The sequence below is a fragment of the Electrophorus electricus genome, chromosome 5 (assembly GCF_041902795.1).
Source record: "Electrophorus electricus isolate QZ-2024a chromosome 5, ASM4190279v1, whole genome shotgun sequence".
Lineage (NCBI taxonomy): Eukaryota > Metazoa > Chordata > Actinopteri > Gymnotiformes > Gymnotidae > Electrophorus > Electrophorus electricus.
The window spans coordinates 8,286,924-8,312,770 of NC_137501.1; the positions used below are offsets into that span (position 1 = coordinate 8,286,924).

A 25,847-nucleotide genomic window follows, 5' to 3' on the forward strand; every position below is an offset into this window, starting at 1 on the left:
CGGTTAATCTTAAAGCGTGCTGTGCCTTTCTTGTTTGGGGTTGTAGTGATTAGGCAGCTATAAAGTGTTTTGGTTGTTGTCATATTTCATGTGCAAGGAAGGTGCTGGTGAGAAAGGAGTGCAATGCGTCTCTTTTTTGCCGCCATAGTTTACATAACGACAGGCTTACAGGATCCAATCTATATTTATGAACCTGCTGTGCGTGTATGTGTGCTTCTCTTGTCTCGGTGTTTGAGTCGGTTGTGGAGGTATTATTCAGGTGTGTGTGTGTGTGTGTGAGAGAGAGAGAGAGAGAGAGAGAGAGAGAGAGAGAGAGAGAGAGAGAGAGAGTTTTTATATTAATGGTTGTGCATGTTTGTGTGTGGATTTAAATTCAGCAAGTTATCCAAGCAATATAGTGCATGTTGTGGTGTTACACACTCTGCTGGCAATCAGAAATAATAGCCCTGATAATATCTTACCATCATAATGATGGTGTTTTGTTGTTGTTGTTGTTTGCTCGGGTGGAGCATCTTGCAAGTGATCTTGCAACTGCCTTTCCACTGGAGCCTTTTTAAAAGCTTCAGCCTCAAAGCAAGTCCTCTAACACCTGTCTTGTGTGTTCCAGGCTGGAATGGCTGGGCCTGTACAGACAACACAGAAGCTTATTCATATGGATTTCAGCTGCTGTCCACCCTGCTACTCTGCCTAAGTAACCTGATGTTCGTACCGCCTGTGGCCATCGCTATCCGCAGCCATTACCTGCTGGAAGCCTCTGTCTACATCTTCACAATGTTCTTCTCCACTGTAAGAACTTCTGTACATACCTCACTGCATGTAGTACAATAAAATGCCAAATAGGCTATTATATATTTACAACTGTTCAGCTATTGTCAGGGTTGAAGATGACAGCAGAGTAGCAAGCAGGTTGAACAAGGTGCATAATTTATTGAACATGCTAATCAAACCAAAATGACAGCAGGGAGAAAACAAAAAGAAGCAAAGGATCAAAAACAGAGTAAAGACAAACAGTGAGGACAACAGAATACCAAAAGAGCAAAAACAGGAAGGAGAACAAGAAGGCACCATGCAGAGATTACTAGTGGGAACAACCAACAATAGCTCAGAATGGCAGTGGATTCACAGAGCAAGACTTTGCAACAATCTAATGTAAGACAGGCTTAAATATACAGAGGGTAATTACAACCAAGGAACAGTTGAGAATGATTAGCAGGCAGGGGTTTGGAGAAGGTCAGGTAATGGGAGCAGCAGCTGTGGCCGGGGGCAGGCCTTTTTGGGAGTTGGAGTTTGGCCTTGATTGCTGGAAGATAAGAAAAGTAACACATTGTCCAATGTTGATTCTCACTCTCTCGCTATCTTTCTTTTTTACACTCTCTAGTTCTACCATGCTTGTGATCAGCCTGGCATAGTGGTCTTCTGCATTATGGAGTATGATGTCCTTCAGTTCTGTGATTTTCTCGGCTCCCTCATGTCTGTGTGGGTCACTGTCATTGCTATGGCCAGGCTCAAATCTATCATCAAACAGGTAAAGTTCACCACACCGGGCTGCTTGACTAGCTGTTGAGTCATACAGAAACTCAGTTCTGTTCAGCTGCAGTTTATTTGACAATTACACTGTAATGAATATGCAGTACTTTTCACTAAAACCATAACATGTTGCTTTTTTTTTTTTTTTTTTTACCAAGGATTCCATCAACTGGAATAATTTATAGTGGACAGGTTTTTTCTTAACTTCTTAAGATATGCAGGAGAACATATTTTATCTAGCCTTATTTAGAAGTGTAATATAGGAAATTAATATTAGCAATTTGTCACATTTGTTTTCATGGGTAAGAACATTTCACAGTCATTTTGCAGTACACAGACAGAGCAATTTAGGGTGTGTGTGTGTGTGTGTGTGGGTGTGTGTGTGTTTGCTGAGAGATTCAATACGTTCGTGCTAATCAAATCTCCCAAATCATACCAAAACTGGGTTTTGGCGATAGTAGCAGGGAGCAGAGAATGGGCTTGGGGGTGCTTCTAGCAGAACCTGCCTCCACCGGCAGTCTTCCTGCAGGCTGAAGGTGGCCCAGGCGGACTGCTCCTAACCGGACACTCAGCACATGAGACTTTATGCCTCTCCTCTCCACCAGGTCCTGTACCTGCTAGGAGCAATGTCACTCTCCATGGCTCTGCAGCTGGACCGCCACGGCCTGTGGAACCTACTCGGCCCCAGCCTCTTTGCCTTGGGCATAATGGCCATTGCCTGGGTAAGAGCCTCTGATAATACTGCCAGACTGGTAAATGATTCACAGGTTTTTGTAAAGCTGTTAGCAGAAAGGTATGACAATGCAAGTGTGGTAGATGCGTCACTGGGCATCCACAGCCGTACAGTGTAGATGTTATGAGGTCAGGACTTTGTGGCTTTGTTAAAATAGGATTTTATATTTGGAAAGATTTGGCATGAAACCCTCTTCAAGCTGAAACTGGTCTAGGAAGGTCTGTATGGTTTCCTGCAACTGCAGAGTTGTGAAAGACAAAGTTGTAAAAGTAACATTCTTTGAACTTTAGAACAGGCAGTGCCCAGTGAATGCATATTATGCTTATGTGATAAGTAATTTTTTTTAATGTGAACAGAACAGCAATGCAGCACAGTCTAGAAAAAGTTTAAATTTTGATGTTTTTTTTTTTCTGATTGCCTGGGGGTCGACAGTAAAGTGCTAATGCTAAGTGCTTGTGCGGAACCTCTCTCGACCTGGCGCTTTGGGGATGTGGCTTGTTTATTTGCGATTTGTTTAGTTACTGTGGGCCACCAGGTTCCACGTGCTCTGCTCTGAACACACTAGCGTGGAACAATGTAGCACACTCTCATCACACGCAGTATGCTAGCTAGGACAAACGCAGGGCAGTGACATTACTTCATCCGAGCGGCATTAGTCATGCCCTCATAGTTCAATTACCAGCCGACTTGTTCTTTCGCTAACTCGCCTCTGCACCATAATGTGCTTCCTTGAGTGAGCAGATAAAAAAGTAATGGCCGTGGGGAGGTGACAGAACTTAGCCGTAACCTTAGACACAGTAATATTAGCTCTGCAATGGATCGGGGGCAGCGTCCTCTCAGTCATACGCATTGGTGATCCGAAGCAAGATAAATTAGAATGGTGTCAACAGTGATATGCAGTCTCTTTCGGGCCAATTAACGCCCATGCCTTAGCGCCTTCGTCTACCTTAACATCTATCTGCCTTGAGTATTGCCTCGTTTATTTTAAATGAAGATGTCACATAAGCCGTGGGCTTACGATACGGAGGCATCACATTAGGCATGTGTGTCAGATGCTTATCTGACATAACGTGTTCCATCACACACTGGCAGGATGAGGCCCTGGATGTCATAGGCAGAAATTTGACCTAAATTGCACACCTCAGCAATAACTGTGCTCCTCTACGTCTATGATCCTTTCAAAATAAGAGTCAAACTATGTTCGTGTACACACTTAGGAATTTCTAAAACAGTTCTTAAAATTACATTGGCGACATAAAAGTAATAATTACAATAAAGAAATAACGCTACTCATGATTTTAAATGCTATATGATGTGCATATGAACTTAACAGGGCCTTCATGTTTATGAAAACTACAAAGGATAAATCTCAATAAAAAATTTACTTCGCCAACAAATCCATGCCAGTTGTAAAAATAAAAAGAAATGTCCAAGTACTTTCATCAGAAAAGTACAACTTAAGAAGAACGGTGCAAAATAATATAATACAGAACTGTCATAAACAATGTGCCTTTTTTTTTTTTTTTTTTACTAATTTACAATACAATTCCAAACTGCAGTACACAATGTCTTGCATAAGTTATCCAGTTTGGCAAAAAATGCAGGGTTCATATTATTGAATAATATTATTGAATTCATAGTATTGAATAATAGTTCATCTCAAATTAATATCATTTGCAGCAAGAAATAAATTTTAATCTGAATAGTAGTGACTGTGTAAAATATACCACAAACATTATTGTTATGCAGTAAAGTGTATGTTTGCCACTCGTCAGAGAGGAAGGATGTGGTATGGGACCTTGTTTAGTCAGTTTACAACTTAGATAAAAATGACGTGTAAATAATAGTTGGTGTGTGTTGTAGGCTCCTATTCTTGGTTAATTCTGTGGGGATGGTAGCATTCAAAGCTAACCTGAAATCTACAAACAGAATACGCGAATCAGTGTGAGAGCTGCAGAATTAAGTGTACTGTCTGCAGACTGGAAGGGGTCTTGGAGGGTGTCAGTCAGTCAGCTTGCACTTCCACAAATATGCCTTTCAAAACACTTAACGAGTATTAACGAAGTTAGGGCTACTGCTCTGTAATCATTCAAGCAAGCGACAGTCTGTTTCTGTTTCATTTGCTTAAAGATCTAGATGAAAATGTAAGTAGTAAAAAGTGTGGATTTTTATTGGAAATGCAATTAAGTAAGAGTACAAGTATTCCATTTTAATAATACACTAGTGACAGCACAGCACTTGAAAGGTTGTGGATGTGAATCCCAGGCCTGGAAGGCCCATGTGCTTGGCACTTGACCCCCTGATGCTTCAAAGACATGTGCCTCTGGGTTAGAAAACTGATTTTAAGTTTCTGTGGTTAAGAGTATCAACCAAATCAATAATTGAGATGAAGTACTGCGTTAGTGGATGGTACTGTGTTTTCCACAAAAATTCAGTTTTGGTCTGTGTAACCTTTTTTCACACAAACCTGCTGGGTTTATGGTGAGCTAATGGTGGTGTTATAATTGCACATAATGCTGCTGTCAGTTGTTTCCTAGTTATTTTAGGAAACGATCCCCTTGCCCTCCACTCACATTCAAGATTTGCTTTATGGGCATGACTGAAACATATACAACAGGAGGTTATTTTGTTAGATTATATTTTGGGATTACCAAGTTTTGTTTTTTATCGAAAAGTTAAACTGCACAGTGAACTTGCATATGTGCATTTAATTTTAATTAGTTAAGTTAATTTTAAGGAATGAAGCTCGATTACCCTACATCCAGATTTTTCTGTTAAAGTACAATATCAGATATTATACTGGTTGCCATTTAAATACCACTGGAAGAAAACTCAGTTTTATTGGAAAATGCTGATACAGGATGTAGTACATGGCCAGATGATCACTGCTATGTTTATAATGAATCTGCTGAATATATGCAGACCTTTATAGATGTGGATACAGCACTAGTAACTGGTAAGTACAGTATATGATATACTATTCACTGATTTTATATATATATATATATATATATATATATATATATATATATATATATACTATTTTCTACACTACTCACTTTACTGTACAAAAAATACTGCAGATTTATTTGAATATTAATTTTACAATTAACCTTTTAATAAACTTGCTGTTTCCATTGTACCTTATCACAGCTGAATGTTCATGACATGAACCTGAAGGTCACGAAGGCAATGAGTTAGGACAGACATTTGGTTAGAAATAGTGTTTGTCTATTCATTTTTCAGTCGTTACAGTGATGTTTTACAGACACTAATGTAGATGTTTAGCTAGACAAAGAGGTGGCGACACGCATTATTTTGACCCAACAGGAAGTTCATGACTGACTCTGTGAGGTACGCTCGCAATGACGAGTATGAATCATGCGTCGCATATGGCGACCGACCACACAAATCAATAGAGAAACACAGAGACAGAGAGAGGAAGGTAGGGAACGGTCTGTACAGTCTGTGCCGGGAACAAGAGTAATCAAAGCAAAAGTCACAGTGTCAGACATTTTCAGTCTGATTATTTTTTTTCCCCTTACCTCTGCATTTATATGAAAAACATGAAGGCTGAATAAGGTTAGAAATAAAGCATTGTACCCAGCATGCATCAGGAGTTTCATTATATAAAAATGGATACACTTACATATACAGCAGAGGAATGGTTTGGAGAACTGCAAGGGCTGTGTTGTACTGGTGATTTATTTACAGAAAATGTGAATGCAGCAGGTTGTTGGATCACAGCAATGAAAGCTTTATGTTTTTATAGAATGTGTTTTGTACAGATAAATACTACATGTGTTCTGTACCTACATATCCACAAGGTTTGTTTGATTATTTATTTGTTTAATGACCCCATTCTGTTTATGTATTATTGTCTCAAACTAATTTTAATAGTCCTTTTTCTGAAATGAAACCAATAGAGATTTATGAAATATTGATTGTTTAGAATGATAAATATAGAAAAAGGGAACACTATTCTTCAAATGATAAAAGTGACAAGAAAATGGAAGCGATGGAATATGTCACAGAAGGAAAGAAAACACAGATCTATTGCATACTAAGGTAGTTTTACAGCATATTTTAACCGTATTAACATGTCTTTGTTCTGAAATGTCCTGCAAGCTCCTTTCATGTTCAACTCAAGGGGGAAAATGGAATGAAATGTGACCCTAGGTATTGAACAGTGTCATAACAACAGCCAAACCATCATACATTTGGTACATAATAGCCTATGCTTATGGCCTTGTGCCCTGTGTTAACACTTCTCACTTCTCATTTCTTTGATCCTATGTTAAGATATATCTGAAAGCATACCTCTGTTCTGTTTTTTTAGTCTAAAACTACAGTTCATCTAGCCTGTAACAACGCAGCAGTGCCCAGTGCATATAAAATGGGTTTATCTGTTAAATGTTGTTCATATTGGCTTGTTGGCTGTGTTGTTTTGCCATGCCTCACATTGAGAGTGTGCACAGACCAATTCTGATTAGATCAGTGGAGCAGAGCAGGGAACTTCAGACACACAGTAGCAATGTGTGATGGAAGAGGTGGACAGAGAGAGAGAGCGAGAGCGAGAGGGAGAGAGAGAGAGAGAGAGAGAGAGAGAGAGAGAGCAAGAAATGTGTAATGGAAGAGGTAGAGATACAAAAGTAGGTTAGAGGAGGAGAGAGAGAGAGAGAGAGAGAGAGAGAGAGAGAGAGAGAGAGAGAGAGAGAGAGAGAGAGAGAGAGAGAGAGAGAGAAAAGCAGACAAAGAGGCCTGTGATAAATTTGCATAGCTGCTGTTGCTGTAGAGGACCTTCCTGAGCCCTGCACAGCCTTCTATCAAAATAGAAGCAAGCACTGAACTTTTAACACTTCAATCACAGCTGCCAAAGTAAAAAAATAAATATTTTAGGCATAGCTTTCATATGGCAGAGCGCCTGAAGAAAAGACAACCAGCCAAGTGATGGTGTGAACAGCCTTAAAACCTTTCCCAAAATAGCCCGCCTGTATGAGATGTTCTTGCTTCTCAATGTGGTTTAATTGTTTTCAGCATTGAGCATTCAGAAAGTGGTAACTAGATTTGAGGTGCAAAATGCCAGTATTCCAACATGCCAAGTGTCAAGCAACCATCGATTTATGCATCATTCAATCAATATGTACTCTCGCTCAGACCCTTCCTGATGGTGGGAGATAAAGTCTATTTTGCTGATGAATGCTTCTGGTGAATATACTGGATCCATGAATAAATGTCAGAATTTCTCCATTCTGCAGTGCACTTTATTCTTTTATTCAAGATCATGGATGTAAACCACAGAACCTTACAAATTTAGACTATATGTCTGAGAATGTGAAAACTGAACCCAATGTATTTAAAATATTAAAAACTAATGATTTAAATAAATCCTATTCATAAAATAAAATCAGAACAACAGGCAAGTGTGGTTTAACCAGGCTACTACTGTTCAGTGCACAGCATTTATCAAAAAATTTGTCTCAGTTCTTGGAAGATATCTTGCAAGCAATCTGAGGTGTAGAGTGCCACACCATTAGTCTGCTTTGTAACGTTCAGTTGTTACTTTCAGCCACATTGAACCATAAATGTTAAATATCAAGGCCCTTAGGTTTCTCCTGTATGCACATTTGAACAAAAGGGAGGTACTCACTTATCTAAAAAGAATTTTAACAACTTTAAATCTTGGAAAATAAGGTAATTATAATGCAGGTTTTCCCCTCAAGTCCTTGACAGCAGTTTCCAAGAAATCATTGCTACGTTAAAATGTGACTACTCTATGTCACCCAGCTAGTGTTGACACCTACAAGAAAAAACAAGTCCCTTACAAAGCAGGGTTGTATCATATTTAAAATGCTCCATCCACTATGTAATCAACAAGCTATGCGAATTTTCACATTTTTGTTCCATACAGGGCTGTAACCAGGATCAAAAAGGTCCATGCTGTAGAAGTGTGATCTAGGTTACTTGACAAAGTAATTTTTCAAGTCAATTCATTTTTCTGTATGTAGTGTTTGAAACAACAGGCACTGTCTGAAAGCAGCTTTACAGGAACCAGGTCTAGACCCAGAATGAGCAAGCCAAAGGTGGCAGTGGTAAGAAAAAACTCCCTTGGGTGTAAGGAAGGAACCTTGGGAGGACCAGAGTAAAATGGGAAACCCTCTTTTGGGTGACACTGGCTAGCAGTGCTCATACAAACAGCAGGAAGTGGATCAGAGATGCACGATAACAGTACATTATGAGTGTGCATTAAGAGGTGGCGGTTGTCTGATAATTTCCAGATAAGTATAGATCAGGTGTAGGTCCAGTACACCACTTTCTAATCACCACTGTATTCACTATTGTGTTGTTCCTTTGTTTTTACTATAATGTTTAGTTAATTCCTCAAACCCCTCTTACTCCTTCATTTCAAAGTGGAACACAAAACTGTGGCACACCTAATTTTGTTTATACTTTACACTTACACTCTATTTTATCACTCCATTCTTTCATAATTACTTTAATAAACAGCTTTGACTTGTTAGACTATTTGATGTTATTTAGTTATGTATTTATCTTTGAATACATATATATTTTTAAATTCATTTAGTGAATTATTTATTATACAAGGTAGGTTTCCAACAGCAAGCACATTAAAAGGAGTGCAAGTAGCCAACACTTATGCAGGTATGCAAATCCTCTCAGAACAGCATTTATTTTCACACCAAACAGCTCGCTTGTTAATAATAACTGATGTTAGTTATGATAGCTTGTATATTAACTCATTTACTTAGGATACTTGCAACTGAAAGAAGACCTATGGAGTTCAAACAAGATGCACCGATAGTTTAGGCTAGTGGATGCTGTTTGTTCAGAGTGATCTAGGATACGCATTCAAGGTGAGGATTTGATTCACCACCTTCTGCTATGATTCGGCATGTTATTAGAAAGCACAAGGGCTTGTCTATTATGCTACCACAACCAAATAATCATTCAAATTAACTACAGATCATTTGAAGAGGCATGACACTTCTGATTTTAATATTAATATCCTTGTAGTTTTATACCAGGTGAAACCCGGATCATTTAGCCTACCTCTCTGCATCTCCCTGTCTGTCTTTGTGTGTGTAACGTTGCTGCTGGCCCAAGTGCCGCTGGACGGGGGTCAGGACGCACAGACTCCCTTGGCAATGTGAAACATTTGATGACATTAAATATGTACAACAAGGGTGGCACTCACACATAGCACTGACATAAAACATGACTGTACACTTAACGTTAAACATAGAACACCAATACATTAATATATGATTACACAAAACAACGTTTCGGCTATAATACACAGGATTGACACATACGTAATGGCAATGACCAACAAAGGAAGCACACACGGACAGGGGTTTAATTAGCAAGAAAACATTAACATTAAACCCTGTACACGTGTGTGCAATCCCGGGGGGGCGTGGTTACAACACAAACAGTACATGTGGGCCCCCCTGCACGCGGCGGGCCGTACCACGTGACTTATGGGGGAGTTGCAGTCCGTGACAGTACAGTTTTTTGTAAAGTTTTTGTGTAGTTTGATCACAAAAAAAGTATTCATTTTAAAAAATATAATTTTGAATAATCTTTTAGCAATAAGATGTGGTAAAAGAAGCATCACATCAAGCCTCACTTTTTTTTTTTTGTTCACAGGTACAAACACTGAGTTCTAGTCTCAGTTCACGTCATATCCTGATAGCTAATTCTAGCTGACCTGCTGAGTATAACACACAGCTGCTAAGTATAGCTAAGTGCAGCACGACACTTAGAAGTCTAGATAACTCCTCTGAAGTCAGTAGAGAACCAACTGAGTCACTACTGTTCGGGAAATCTTCGGATATAAGCTTTTATGCAATGTAGGCTACATAACACAGCCATAATTATTGGAACGTCACTGTTTCCATTTTCAAATTCAAATTTGGAGGCACAGGGGAAAAACAGTTTTCTCATAGCTAGTTGTGGCCCTGTTTCCATAAACATAATTTCATACATACACTTCACAGTGGTGATGGAGGACAGCTACCATATTTCATAATCATGTTGAAAGCGGCAACCTAGAGAGCTAGCCAATAAATATACCTGTGGCCTCTCATGTTTGTGAGGAGGAAAAACTTACTTTAAAAATGCAGAATATACTAGTTTAATAATATTACAGTAAACCTTATCACCATTAAAGTCATTATTACGCTACATTCCAGCAAAGCAAAGATGTAAGCAAAAATAATCATTCTTACCTAGATTAATCAGAGGACAATGATGACTCTTCACAGACACCAAGATGTCTTTGTCCTTGTTTCTACTAGCTGACTATTGCTAGCTAGCTACTGCTACTGTGTACAACTTTCAACAATGGGAGTCAGTCAGTAAAAATGCCTCTCCTAGTCCGGCCTGCTAGGTGGTCAGGAAATGAGTACAATCCTGGTATTTTTGAAGTATATACATGTATACATATTATGCACTGGAATGAGGCTTGAAGCTATATTTGATCATTTAAAAAAAACAAACTACTAACATTATTAAATCAATTGGTTTTATTTCATGTAAATTCTGGTTAGGGTGAGGGGTTGGGGGAAAGTAGATGAAGTTTTCAGGGATATGAGTGTTACATTTGATAAGTGTATGCTGGAATCCCCACAAAATGTATATACATTTAATGATAATAATAATAAAGCAAATAAATAAATAACATAAAAGAACATTTCTGATGTACTAATGGTCTATTTTGTTATTACTGTGGCATTCTGTCAGACACTTTGATGACTGAGCTTATATTTAGCAACCAAGGAGCTAAGTTTAGTTCTTTTAAAGCTATTTGTCATTTCATGTGAACTTGTTTTAACTGAGCTCAACTTTCCTTAAAGCAATTTTCAATGGTGTCAGTTCACATAAACCAGCTCAATAAACATTGAGTTTCAAAGTGAGGTATTAGGTTCTCTGTGAGGTAGGAGAAAATCCTGTGGTGCTGGTATGAAAGACTTTCAGGTGTGAGATATGAATTTGTGATGGGAGCTTTCCCATTGTTTTGAGTATGAGCAGTCATACAGCGCGTGAGATATGGGCATCAATCACAGATGACAACCTTTGTCATAAGGCACGCATCGAACCACGAAGAGTGAAATCCAGAAAGTACCACCACACAGAACAGTTCAAGTCAACCAATACCAGTTAAAGGGATATATTCTGCATTCTACAATAGACAGGAGGGGGCTTTCTGGCCTGCATGCACGACTCACAGCCCGGCATGGCAGGGAATGCAATCTTGCACTAGAGAACACAGCTATGTCAAAAGTTCAGCAATTAAGGAGGAAACCTGGAGAAGACTTTTATATAGCTCTGTGGACTGGGGGAGGGGGGAACCTGGTTGGACGTAGCCTGGCAGCTGTGTGGGTGTGGAAACAAAGGTGATGGGTAAAGCAAAACTGATGAGCCATTTGGAAATACCATCAAAAAAAAACCATAATAAAATATAATAACTGTCAAGGTTCTTCTGTGTTGTACTGTCAGGAAAGACCTACATGACTAATAGAGGCATACGTACGAGAGAAAAGTAGAGGGTTACGCAACAGTGGGGAGACAGTAGCTGAGGTTTTAAGTGTATCTGCATAGTATGTCTGACTGTACTGTCACAGTGTGAATGGCAATTTTCTTGTTTTTTGATATAGCAGTTCAGTACATGGGAAATAATAGTGAAAGTTGCTAACATTGTTACATTCTAAATGGACAATAATAACTGATTATTAATAAATGTAACAAATGTAACGTTTAACCCCTTCAGAGTCTGGGGGTTCCAGAATCATGCCTCACTATTGTAACTACATATCTTTTATATAAGTTAAAATATAACTAAAATATTATAATATAATATAATATTATAACTAAGTTAAGTTATAATATAACTTACTGAAGGGCACCATTTTAAAGGCTACATGACACCTACATGTAGTTCTCACAAGGCCTTAGCCATGAACTGAACTTTGCGGGGGACCAAATCAACCCAGGGGGCATGGAATTCACTAACTCATGAAATTAAGTTATTATTATTATTATTATTATTATTATTATTATTATTATTAAGGGACTAATAAAGTATAACGATACTCATATAACCAAAAAATGGGTCAAGATATTTTGACCAAGGATTAGGAAATTGATATTTTTATTTACTTACAAGTACACTTGGGAGGGCATCAGGAACATCTGCTCTGCTCTCCTCTCATTTTAATGTCTCGACTTATCTTCTCCTCTCCAGCCCGCTCTCCTCCTCTCCTCTGGTCCTATGTTCTAATCTCCTGTCCAGTCATATCTTGTCTTTCCTCTCCAGTCATCTCTCCTATCCTTTCTTTCCCACCCACCCCCTCTCTAGGTCTTCTCTCCTCCTCTCTCTTCTCTGTTCTACATTCATCTCTTCTCTCTGTTCCTCAGCTCTCCTCTCCTTTCTAAGTCTCTCATCTGCTCTGTTCCCCATGTCATTCTTCCTCTCCTCTGGTACTATTTTCTCTTCTCCTCTCTAGTCATCTATTCTTCTCTCATGTTTAGTTATGTATTTAATTGCTTTATTAATTACCACACCCCCACACATACACTGGGGTACTACTTTTTTAGTTTTAATGTTTTTGGTTTATTTAAAATTAGGGCTTTTCTTTATGGTTCATATTTATTTTTAATATATTATTATTATTATTATTATTATTATTATGATCATCTACTAGAGGAATATCTTAAATTAACATTAGGATGTTATGAAGTCATTACTTAATCATAACCATCAATATTTGTTCCTTTTCTCACTCACCTTCATATCAGCTGCTCCCCCTGTTCTGTCAGTATCCTCATACTCTCTCCCTCTCTCTCTTTACTCTGAATAAACCAGAGAGGACAAGAAAGAAATATCACTAAACTGGGGACAATAAATAATCTGGATACATTTATGAAGGCTAATAGGAGTCTAGTGTAATGGCATTATGTGAGCTTCACTATCAATATTTGCTCCTTTTCTCACTCTCCTCCAAGTCAACTGCTCTCCCTGACCTGTCAGTATCCTCATACTCTCCCTCTCTCTCTACTTTGAATGAACATGAAAAATATTATCAGTACACAACTGGTATTTCTTGCCATGATCCTGAGGAATGGATTATTGACCATTTTTTGTCAAAAAAAGACTCAACTCTAGCACAACTCTCGTCTATACTTCTATCCTCTGTCTAGTACTCATTCTCTTACAGTTTATTTTCTTTTTTTCTGAGGTTGCCCAAAAAAACTGCTGAATGTCATTGCCCCCCTTCCTCTTATGACTTCCAGTGAATGAAAGCTGACAAAAGCTGACTAATAAAAATCTGCTTTCACTCTTTCAAGCAAACACTAATAATGCCATTTATCATAAACAGGTACAGCTACACAGGATATTATACGAGTATACAATAAATTATTCTCTACATGTTCACATACATCACTACAATGACACATTACTGAGACTTCACGTGGGATTTCTAACAAATGTAATGAAATATAAAAACTAACATTAGCTGAATATACTCGTGACTGTTGGACGCTTCATGAATGTGTGGCTAATTAACTTTCCAGGTAACTTAGCAAACCGCTATGATATTGGGGGGGGGGGGGGGGGGGGCATTTTGATTATATCTCAATACTGGGGGGGACGTGTCACCCCAATATGTATTGTAACTACAGCCTTGAGTTGTCATGCCAGTTGTCATGACAACTGGCAAAAACATAATCATTTACATTAAGCATACATAATCAAACATACAAAACAAGTACAGGAGATACTACAAAGCATCTTATTTAAGGCCTCATAATTATTTAATTTTAACAACAGCCTCACCTGGCAAGGTGCTATTCCATATTATCAGCATTACATCATCCTGACATACCAAAAAAACTAATGAGCTACAAAGTGTGTTGTCATAATGCACACTACACAGTGTCAAGACACATGCTAATATCACCCAATATCTGTATCACATTGTTATAGGAACCTGACATCAAAGTTGACAAAAGCAGCTTTTATGAGAACTGCTTTTCAGCTGCATTTATAAGTCAGCTATCATGAAGGTGTCATGTAGCCTTCTAAACAGTGCCCTTCAGAATGTGTTACCCAATAAAGTTCAGGATATACTGAATAATATGCCTTTAACCTATTTGAGTTTAAGTGATTAATTGAATGCTAATTGGATACTAAAAAGATTTTTCATCTTTTTCTACTTTTCTCATGTAATTTTTTATTTTATTTTATTTATTTTATTTTTTTTTACAGCGTTAACTCCATAATTTTCATGAAACATCCATCTAAGTGAGGCAGTCTGTCCTTCTCTGAAGATCCAAAGTAATGACTATTATAATTGCTTGACTGGGGTAGTTACAGCCAAAGACTTATTAAATCGATGACGCCACAGGATGTTTCATACCACTTGTTTCATACTCCGAGATGGACTGGGGGACTTGAGGGACAGCCTCCGTCTGCCCATGGATTTATAACCTCAGGCAAGAGACTAGTTCTGCTGTTTTAGGGAGCAAACACTAGGCAGTGGAGAGTGGAAGTACATCCGAATACCAAGGAAGACAGCACAACGTATTTTTCTGCTGGAGCAGAGTGTGGAGCTAGCCACCCCAGTCTGTTCACACAGCCTTTGGCAAAGCCATGCGCCAGATAAAGCCACCAGCGTAAAAGAGTCCCGGAAACCGCTCGCAGCAAAAAAAAAAAAAAAAAAGGGTCAAAGCACAACAAGCAAGTCCATGCTGTTGTGGCAGGGCAGGGGAAGGAATGACATGGAGAGTGGGAAGCTCTGGGTCTGAGAAGGAGGTGGATTTCATGACTGTAGGTCATCCCGATGCAGGGAGTGCTCATTTGAGAACTGGTCCCGCGCAAAGTGCTTGCATTACCGATAATGGTTGGCAGTGAAAGCATGGGTGATAGGGAATAATGGAGTTTGTGGTGTCTAGGGAGACAGCCTCTGTGAGTTGGGCATGGACTGGTCTCCAGCACAGACTGTAGCTGGGCAGTTTTCCTATCTGGCTTCATGGAGATTGAAGTACTTTATGGCTATCGATTCCACATATGACACAGATTCATGACATGAAGTTAATGGTAAAACTTAGAATCTCTGATTGGGTTGGTCCTGCAACCTGCATATGTGATGATTTTGATGTTACAGTATCTGTCTTGCTGTGTATACTCAAGATAAAATCAAGGTGATATAGTGAAATTGGTAACAGTCATAAATGACACATACTTGGCCATACATCATTACATTAGACCCTTATTCTATACCTCCTTTAGCCTTAACCGTACTGAGCATCATTTTTATCAGACAAGCAGCACTGTTTTTCTAAATGGCATCTGTTACCCACTCCTGGGTATCTATGTGTTTGCATGTGTGTGCGCGTGTGTGCTGTTGTGCGTGCGGTCATGTGTGCATGCGTGCATGTGCGCACATTTCAGACCGTGCGCACCATCCGACGCCGCCGCTGCTACCCGCCCACCTGGAAGCGCTGGGTCTTCTTCCTGTTCCCGGGCACCATGATCGCCGCCTCAGCCGTGGCCCTCTATGCCTTCGTGGAGACAGAGGAGAACTACTTCTACATCCACAGCATCTGGCACATGCTGATCGCGGGCAGCGTGGGCTTTTTGCTGCCGCCGCCGCGCACCAAGTCCGACGCCAAGGTCACGCCCCTCAAGCGCCGCCGGGGCTGCGGCTACCAGCTCTGCGTCAACGAGCATGAGGAGATGGGCCTGGTGGACCCAGCCATTATCACCATCAACAGTATCTGCACCAGCTGATAGCATCCCCCCTCCCCCGCCCCTCCCAACTCCCACCCCCAACGACGCCCGCCGCAAGGACACTCGTTTGCCTTCTCACTCCTCCCTTTGGAATACAAAAAAACCAACAACAACAAAAGGAAAACAAAGCCAGAGAACTTGTCACTACACTGTAAATAACATCAGACTGAGAGGACATGTACAGACACTTGAGGGCTGTTTATTTGTTTGTTTTATTCGGGGGGTTTGTTTGGTATTTTTTCTTTTGATGTTGTTAATCAGATTACTATTATAATGGTCTTTTTTTTGCATTACTAGTATGTTGGCGTGGTTTGTGGCAACAGCAGTAACATTATTGCACTGCTGTTTGTGACAGTGGCGGTAACAGTAATGCACTGTTGTTTGTGACGATAGCGGTAACAGTATTGCACTGTTTTTCGTAACTACTGTACACTTTTCAAAGTCTGAGATGAACATGCTGCTGCTATTTGACAGTACAAATGTATCATGTAATTATTTATTGTTCTCTGGAAACTTAAATGACCAAAACAACTTTGGGGTTTGAAAGACATTAGCAAAGAGAGCTCATAGGAGTATTTAGGAAGGTAACAGGTTTGTTTTTGTTTTTTTTCTTTCTTTCCTAAACTTGCACTGAGACACAAAAATGTGATACTGTACATTTTTTTATATAAATAAGTATAGCTATGTGACACGATATGTAACGTATAGTTGTTTTCTGTGGAATGTCTGACTGTACTTTGGATTGCATTTTAATGCCTTGGCAGAATTGCTAATAGTCACTGTACAGAAGGATTAAGAGAGTCCATTGCCAAGACCAGGGTTTTGTTATTTATTTGTTTTTGTTTTTGTTTTTTCTAAAAAAAAAAAAAAACAAACCTCAGATGAATAACCTCATATTTGCTGTTGTATTTGCCTGGAGCGGATCAGGTCAGATGGGTAACTTTTAATGCATTATCAACTGATAAAACAAATAAACATTTTATTTTTTCTTTATCAAAGTAGCTTCTCAAGTGTTTCTCAAGTGAGACCCTTGTCGGGAAACATGGTGGGCCACACTTCAGTTCCTAACGGAGGACCACATTCTGGCGTCATGCTCCAGTATATTGAGAAGATGGGAGTCTACAGGGTTAGGCCTCAGAGGAGGAGAGCATATAAATAATTCTTCCTAGACGAGGCTCTCGCACCGCTGCGGCGGAGCGAAGTCGGCCTCCGTGTGGTGTTGACACTGCCGCTGTTCATGACGATGGCAGCAAAGCCTTGAGCGTGCTCCTTCCTTGAACGTTCCCCAGCAGATAAGTGCAGTCCACACTTTATCTGTGGTCTGCCATGTCCCAGCGGCGCACTTGTACCTTATGTAATAAAAACTATTTTGACTCACAGAAGGTACAAGAGCATTTTGCTCACTGATGTTGGGAGGTAGGCCCTGTGTAGGAGCATGATAAGTCGTGCCATGTGTTCATGCAGTGAGCACATTGGCCTTTCACGTGTGCTCAAGGTGTCAGTCTTGATGATTTTTGAAGGAAATCGTAATAACCTCAGTTTCTTGCTAATGCTCTGTAGTTACTCGAGCATTTCCCTACAGAACCAATTGACAAGTATGAAGAAAGCTCACGTGATGTTGTATTTATACCATGTTCCATTAGGACTAGGGTTGTTGAACCTCAGTAAACACATTGACAATCACCCCACACCCTTTTATTGCTTAGCAACCTAGCAGTAATCAAAGCATTCCTTCTAATAATCAGCTTCCTAATGGCCATTGTGAAACAGTACGATATTCAGTGTGAACACGCACTGCATGGGTTTTGAGATCACAGCGATTCTAAATTAAACTGCTATTACGATGATGATGGCAGAGATGCTCGTCCGCGTGGAATCGCCAACTGCCAATTATGACACATCCGATACAGGCGAGCTCTCTGAGCATATCTGTTTCATATGCATTAGTTCCCCATTTCCACATGCAGTGTGTGGGGATTATCTGCCTAACAAACCATGGCCTCCCACAACCAAAAACAAATTCAGCCCTCCTCCTGCAAAATGCCTCTTGCACAAATGAATCTCGCAGTTTATGCCCATCTTCGACGGGCGGACTGGATATCGTGCAGATTCCCTTCTCAGCTACACGCTCCCTACGGTCCTGTCACGTGGGGAAAGTCCTCGTCTGCTTCCCTCTTTTAAATAATAATGGGTGAGCGGAACAGTGTAGCGATGGCGTGGAGCACAGGGACACTGAGGAAGCCATAAAAACCGAAGAAATGCATCACAGCTATTTTCCTCATGTGCCCAGAAAGGCAACGCTGTCTACAGAAATAATCATACTTGTGCAACGCATGCATACAGAACCAGTCACCTAACATTGCTCAGTAGCTATTAGTAACTATGGCTGGGAGGAACTCAGCAGAGCTGAGGTCTCATTTTAAGCCTCCCCTGCTGATATGAGTGAATGACAAGAATGATAACAGAAATGGGCATCTAATCACATAAAAGATGCGCTCCGAGCCATGTCAACAGATTACTTTCTAGCATACTTTTGCTGGAGGCACTGCCTGTCCTTTGATGATGAACTTCTAATCTACAATGATACAAATAATCCACTACCAAGGCCACAATTATGAAGCTGTTAAGATCTTTTTTGATGCTACATTCTCACTGAATCTCAGATATTGTACCTTCCAGATGCCCTATTTTCCAAAGCCAAGCATTCTACTCCATTTGAGCCAAAGCCCTTTCATAATAACATCACGCATATACACAAATTAGTTGTAAGAACCCTACAAGAAAAACATGCCTCAGAGCTTTTGGTGTTTAGGGCTAGAAAATTAAGGGATAGGGTTGCCACACTGTTCTGAAATCCCTAAATGGGCTTATAAATTCCTAACTTATTCCATATTCATTATCCGGTATTCTTGAGTAGAGTCTATGTGACAATACCTCAGCAGGAGGTCGAGCTGGCAGAAACCCAGTCACAACATGCCAAAAGGGTGGAGACAAATGGAACATTTTAATTAAGAGACAATCTGAATATTCATAGCGCCTGCAGCCACTGAGAACAGAGTGACAAGCAAATGTATTGCGCCAGCATGGCAAATGAGCAGACTTACTAGTCACTACTACTGCTGATACAGACAAGCTTTTCAAAATTACTGCAGAAGAAATGACAAAAACAGAAGGGGAAAAGACTGAAAAATTATTTGAACATACTATTTACTTCAGGGTATGCAGTGATATTCAGTACAGATCATACAGAAAGTCTTTTCAGTGCAACACAGAGCACACTATTTTTAGTTGTATTATCTGCCTCTTGAAATTAGATAATTCATTGCAAATTCACATATTGTTATAGTTTCAGTGCATCATGACAGACTAAAAACAAAGTAAACATTTCAAACTTTGGCAGAAAAAGTCTGCTGCTTTTATGTCATCACAGATAGCTAAAAAATGATGACAATGGCACTTCACTTTATTACTAATCGGATTATCAGATTATTAATGAATCAGACTACCATTACCATTTTCTGATCAGTATCAGCTAGGACAATAGTTTCACCCTAAACATGGCATTACAGATAGGGCTCATAGCAGGCTTGGCATATTGTAATACAAAATAGCCTGAGCCATAGCATATTCCATCCTGCATTTTTTTTGCCACACTTGTGATTTGAAACCTCCAAGCAGAGGAGAGTCGAAATCAAAGGCAGTGGCAGACGGCCCGCATCTTTTACAATCAGGGGGTTGAGGGGGCGAATCTGATACTGCACCAACGAAGAAAGCAATTTTTCCATCAGCGAGGACCATTCACCCACTGTGTGCAAAATCGTGATTTATCAAAGGGAGGAGGGGAATGCAGGTAAACCCTTAGGCAGCACTCTGATAAGAGCCAGGCACGCAAACCAAGGCATCGATACACACCTTGCAAGCATCTGTCTAAATTAACGTAACGAGCAGGCGGCTCTTGGGAGGCAGGCTTATATTGGTACCCGTCCACGTGGATTTTGAACCGTGCCACGTGCGGGAGAAGCAAAGCTAATAGCTTTTTTTTGCATTTGCCATTTGCTCGTTCTGCAAAACACACTTAGGCTTTTTCTGCAAAACACATTTCCCCCAGCTGACCTTTGCTAATACATTAAACAAAAAGTAACTACACATTGGTGACATCATTGTAGATGACTGTAAATGAGTGGACGATTGATTTACATCGATGATTGATTTACATCGATCTGATTAGCCTCAGGTTATCAAAATCAAAGACAACAGTGTGCCTCTGTTGTGGAGGAAGGTTTGTTTAGTGCACTGATATCATAATTAATTGCAGTGTTGGACCACTAAGGCATGTAATTGAGCCTCCCTCAGTAGCCATCGGTGTGGTCAGTGACAGCAGGGGCACTATGTGTGCTAACGTGGTCCGCATGGAAGCGCAGCAGCATGGACACGGAGTCATCCGCGCACTCCTCCACCTCCTGTAACCTCCCAGCCCACTCCGGGAGCAGCCTATAAATATCAGAGCCATTTGAAATGGCAGACAGACAAACAGCCACAGCCGTAGTGGTTCCCTGCTCCAGGTGGAGGAGTGGACTGCCAACAGCCTCCGCCGAAGGCATTCCAAAGTCAACCCTGTTATGCAGCAGAATGGCAGCATTAAACACAGCAGAAAGACCTCCGGCAACAGCAATGACTTCCAATTCACTGTCTCCCTCATCGCCATCGCTCTCAGGGTCGCTGTCAGTGCTGATCTTTATAACTAACGGAAAGCTGACGTAAGGTGAGTGTGAGATGTTTGTGGTAAAACTGCTGAGGATAACCCCGCTGGATGGCAGGAGCCGCCTGGAACCCCATGTGGCGTTCAGAGAAGCCGACATGATGATAAAATTGCCGCGCCTGTCCAGCACCCCAATGTGACTGCCCCGCATGTTAAGACCAAATAACTCTGTGGAGCCCAGGTTTTTCTCGCCCGTATTGTTGAGTACCCAAGTCAAGTTAAAGAGGCTGGCGTAAGAGGCAGCAACACTGTTAAGATCTCCGCTTCCCTGAAAGGCCACGCTTTGCTCCCTGACTCGCTCTAATATAACAGATAGCATCAAGCCCGTGAGAGGGGAGGTGTCTGAAAGGACAGTGTATTTCTCCCCCTCAGCGATAAGAGGCTCATTGATTTCTCCATGGCTTCGTTGAACGGCAGCGGAGAAAGCAGGCCTCTCATGCAGGGAGAGGTCCTCAGCCAATTTCATGGCCAGCGTTTCTGGGAAATGGGACTCATTTAGGCTGGCACCCCGCAAGAGCTCGGCAAGATTCCGGTTGGACATGAGCATGCCGGTTGATTTCAGATGTCTGCTCTCGTTGCAGAACAGGTCACATAGATCGGACGTGGTGATTTCATCCTCGTGAGCTTCCAAGGCCCTTCCGAGAATGCCGTCGATCAGGAAGCCATCCTCAGCTAAGCCGATGGCTCCTTGGAAAAGACTGCGCCATTCTGAATGTCCCCATCGAGAGTGCAGCTCTCTGACACCCTGCAGTATGGATGGGACTCCATAAGGCATTGAGGGCACTTGTGGTCCAGTGGAATATATTACTTTGAGTGATCCTGTTGTGCCGTTGTACAGAATGGCCGAGAATGCACCACCTTAAAAGACAAAGGGATGTGAAAATTATTCGAATGATTTATACAGTTTGAAAAATAGCACAAAGTTCCAAAGATCCGTTATTTCCTCTCATTTATAGTTGACTATTCCAAGTCCATTACATGAAAACCATCATTTATAATATTAAGTGAATAATCAATGATCATTATGCACAATGTCCTTTATAGTCTCCTATTAATCTTCTAAAAACAATTACAGGTCTAATTGGTAAGAATAAAAACATGCATTTAAGTAAGAAGTTCAAATATTTATATATTATTTAAGCAACTTAGGGTTTTTACTTTAATGGACTTGATCTTGCGTTACGGAAGTTGAAATAGCCATGTTTTTTTATACATCTGCTTTGACCTTTCACAAATGAGTTTTCCACTTTAAGAACACACACACACCTCTAATGGTCTTTTTATACCACTTTACTTAAGTGCTTGACTGAGCGTATATTATAAATATAACAAATTTACCATGTTATACTGATTATGAGCTTGACCAAAAAGCACTATAATTTAGATGCAAATATCACCAGTGGCATGTTGAAAGGACATTTCCAAGCACAACAAATGTTTGCTCATATTGCATCTGAAATTGCATCAGTGCCATATAAGACCTAATCCGGTCCAAATAAATGTAATATCATCAAAGTCTGAAGGTCCAAATGGTCAATTCAATCAAATTAGATTGTAATGTGGGAACACATTATTTCAATTTAGGGCTGTGTATTACTAAATTATTTGATTTGTAATTGATAAATGGAGGATATTTTACTGACCTACTCCTGCTATGTGGGGGTGGACAACTCCCAAGCAGAGCAGAGATGCAACTGCTCCATCAACAACATTTCCTCCCTCCTGGAGAAGCTCTTTGCCAACCTTGGAACAGTTATCTACAGACACAACCAAGACTCATCAAAGCAGTGACAGGCAAGAACACAACAATTTGTGTTTTCTCTCATCATCCACCATAACAGTGCCAAGACAGTGTCATCTAAGTGAAAAAACCCCAAACATATCATCTAAACCTGAGGCTGTCAGGACAACAGCATGGTGGTACAGTGAAGCGTGATCATGATGATGGTGATGATCTCCGCCTTTGTGGTCGTCACCCTTGGCATCCCCCACGTGGAGGTGGTGGTCATGCTCCTCTTGGGTTTTCATGATCTTGCTATAGGAACTGTTGCCCCCTGCACCCTGGAGGCCTGACCACCAGCCATTGCACTCAAGAATCATGAAGACCAAGACTATGCCCAGCAGAACGAGGGCCATCACCACCCGGACCCATGTGTCTTTCTTCCCCGCCTCTCCCTGCAGACCGTTGGTAGGCCTATGGGATGTGAGAGGGACAAACAGCATGGAAGAAGAAAGAGAGGGAAAAGTTCTGAAGGCTGGAGAGATGGACAATTGCAGAAGAATGAACCGACAATACAGATTGACAGCTGAGTCTTTCCGGATGTATATGTCACTCTGCCACTCCATAGCTCAAGTCTGTGATATTGCTCAGAATACATGAGAAGGTCAAGACATCTCTATGGATGGCCCATCACTTTGAGCCTCTCAGCTGCCATAAGATCTCACAGTAAACAAAGCTGAAAAGATGGACACTTATTCAAAGGCTTATGGCTGTCAATTGTGGTGGCTCTGTCTTCAGAATATCCTAGAACAATATATCTTTGATCCATAAAAAGGCCTGCTTTGTATGTATCTGAATGTGATTTTATTGTAGCATTCAAGATTTCTCAGACAAAATTATAATACAAAGGGCATGCTTTTACACAAAATAAGAATATGGGAAAAAAAAATTAAAAAACGGAGAAACTTGAGGCTTGATGAGAAGAGAAAAAATGAATACCTTGCAGGTGGTTTATTCTTTTATGAAATATTGCGTTAGCAGTGGAGTTACTACACTAGAAGGGCCGTGTGATCAATACTGATCAGTAAAGAAATTCAAAGACGATCACCATCCAGTGGCGGCCATGAAAAGATCACTAGGCTTTCTCATGAATCAAGGCTGCTTTTTGACACTGTATACTGTGAAAAGCTCCATACAAAGAAAAGTGATCTTATCCAGCTGTGATTAGGCTATTCCACTATTTATTGCGAGTCAGTGGCTTAGTTTGTTCCTCTAAGCAGCGTAGTCTGTATCGCCAAAGAGCATTTAAACCATTTCGACGCACACGTACACGATTTCACTATTTGAGCACGAAGAAAAAATTATTACTTAGTACATGGGATCTGGTAAACGGCTACAATGACGACATATCAAACAAGCCTTTTGCTCGCTTGTTTTAATACTGCTCGGTTTAAATCAAATTCTCGCTCGTTTCGGTTGTCACTCACTGCTTTAAGTAGATTGTCACTTGGTCTTCATCGCTGCCACCATGAGCAGTTTCTATTTCATCTTGAATCTCTGATGCTAGTTTCGTGTACCGAACAGTACTTTGCACCATTACTTTAACGTGTCGTTCAGGCTGACATTAATACTGTAATATTGTTATATAGAATATGCAGGTCTGCTCGTAACTATGACAGAGTATAGAAAGCTATGTTTTTGTACACGATTTCTTTTTACTTCCTGGTACACCTGACAGTACCACGCTCCTGGTAGACACACCTGTCACAAACAAAACCAACCGGTTAGGATGAGCAATGCAAATTCTGGTATGCGTATTTTCGATTTCTGCTTAAATTATACTAAAACTATATAAAATGTAGTGTCGGTTTTAGATGAGCGCCAATAAATCAATCTATCTAGAATATATATATATATATATATATATATATATATATATATATATATATATATATATATATATATATATATATATATATATATATATATATATATATATATATATATATTCGTGTCTCACAAGGCCTTCCTAGAATCGCGAAGGATGGTTTCGGCACGAGAATGTCTTACAATTTACAATATCCTGGTGACCTGGAAAGGAGCAGCGGGGGTGTGAATTTCAAGGTAGTCCGTGATTCCACAGCTCCGTCTTCAACGACACCGTGGTGGAGAGCGTCTCCTTTTATTTATTGTTGACATTTGCAGAGGGATTTGTGAGCATGCACAATGCAAAGTCCCTACTGCGATCACGTAAGGGCACTGACACGCCAAGGCACTGAAGAAGAAGCGAACATACTAAAGAATAAGACAGCAAAAGGCCACCCACGTGGCTATGCGCGTAACGTCTGTGTTCGTCCAAACTCTGCTTCGACATCCATTCCAGGTGTGAGGTTATGACAATGTTTTCAAATGTCTGCTATAAGTTTGATCGTCAGTGCATCTTATCATTGCAACCGAAAAAAAAAGTTTATCAGAATTTACTTTTACCGTGGGTGGTTGGTATTGCGCTCTAGAGATTTTAGAACTTGAGTGATTTGGATATTATGTATTCAAAGAAATGTGTCCACACATTGTTTTTGCTGGAACTTGTCTACAAAGAAATGAATGAGTAGAATGGAAGTCTGCAGGTTTATGTATATTAATAATGGCGAACAACAAAAGCCAGTTTCTCAGCAATATCACAGTCCCCTAAGGCACGATCGAACTTTCAAGAAGGTTCATCAAGTTCGTTGTGAAGCTGTGTTCTGGACGGGGCCTGACAGACCAAAGCTTACAAAATCATAACAGAAACTCACGTGGAAACTTAGGTGAGTCATTAATGCAATGGCAATGACTGATCAGAAGCGTGTCACCTTTACTGTAAAAACATAAATATTATCAGTTGCCAAGTTTTACAATCATGCAATGTAACATCATCATTCAGTAGACGTAGCAGTCACAAAACACCCAAATAATTATTTCAGATATAGGTGCATGCTTTATATTGTTTAGGTGAGATAGTCCTGTTTATTTAAATGGTAAATGTGAAAGACGCGAACATCATCTACACTTTTTCAAGTTTTGTTTGAGTAATTTCAGTTAGCTAGGCCATACGTTTTCAATTGTTCCTATGAAATGATGAGTAATAAAATAGGCTGATTAGTTTATATTACTGAGCACATGCATTTTTAATTATTAAAAATAGCCTATTTGTCTAACAAAAATGACACTGCCTCATATACAGCATGGAAAGCTGGAGAGCTTAGAAATGTATTATTATTGTAACCGGGTGATAAAATACGAAGTGTGCGTG

At 40.2% G+C, this 25,847-nt stretch overlaps 2 protein-coding genes across 2 annotated transcripts in view; one reads left to right on the top strand and one right to left on the bottom strand.

The window, feature by feature from the left end:
- The window catches only part of tmem8b (transmembrane protein 8B), a 97,839-nt gene extending 80,626 nt beyond the window's left edge, over positions 1 to 17,213 (top strand). The window contains exons 10-13 of the mRNA XM_035530385.2: positions 608 to 786; positions 1,379 to 1,525; positions 2,133 to 2,249; positions 15,738 to 17,213. Coding sequence (XP_035386278.1) covers positions 608 to 786; positions 1,379 to 1,525; positions 2,133 to 2,249; positions 15,738 to 16,076 — 782 coding nt within the window. The 3' untranslated portion in view covers positions 16,077 to 17,213. The remainder of the gene's footprint in view (positions 1 to 607; positions 787 to 1,378; positions 1,526 to 2,132; positions 2,250 to 15,737) is intronic.
- Positions 17,214 to 18,705: 1,492 nt separating this feature from the next.
- On the bottom strand, positions 18,706 to 24,263 carry ggt6 (gamma-glutamyltransferase 6). Its single transcript, XM_027028647.3, has 4 exons — positions 24,043 to 24,263; positions 22,728 to 23,029; positions 22,479 to 22,592; positions 18,706 to 21,693 (listed from the first exon to the last, which is right to left on the bottom strand). Exons 1-4 carry the CDS (start codon positions 24,150 to 24,152, stop codon positions 20,426 to 20,428), a joined length of 1,794 nt encoding a protein of 597 aa, XP_026884448.2. The 5' UTR covers positions 24,153 to 24,263; the 3' UTR covers positions 18,706 to 20,425.
- Between the last annotated feature and the right edge of the window lie 1,584 nt (positions 24,264 to 25,847).

Coding starts and splice junctions, on each gene's coding strand:
- ggt6 (XM_027028647.3), bottom strand. CDS start 24,152: ATGGTGCAAAGTACTGTTCGGTACACGAAACTAGCATCAGAGATTCAA. Junction 23,030..24,042: donor GTGACAATCTACTTAAAGCA/GTGAGTGACAAC, acceptor CACATCCCATAG/GCCTACCAACGGTCTGCAGG. Junction 21,694..22,478: donor CCCCCACATAGCAGGAGTAG/GTCAGTAAAATA, acceptor TTGTCTTTTAAG/GTGGTGCATTCTCGGCCATT.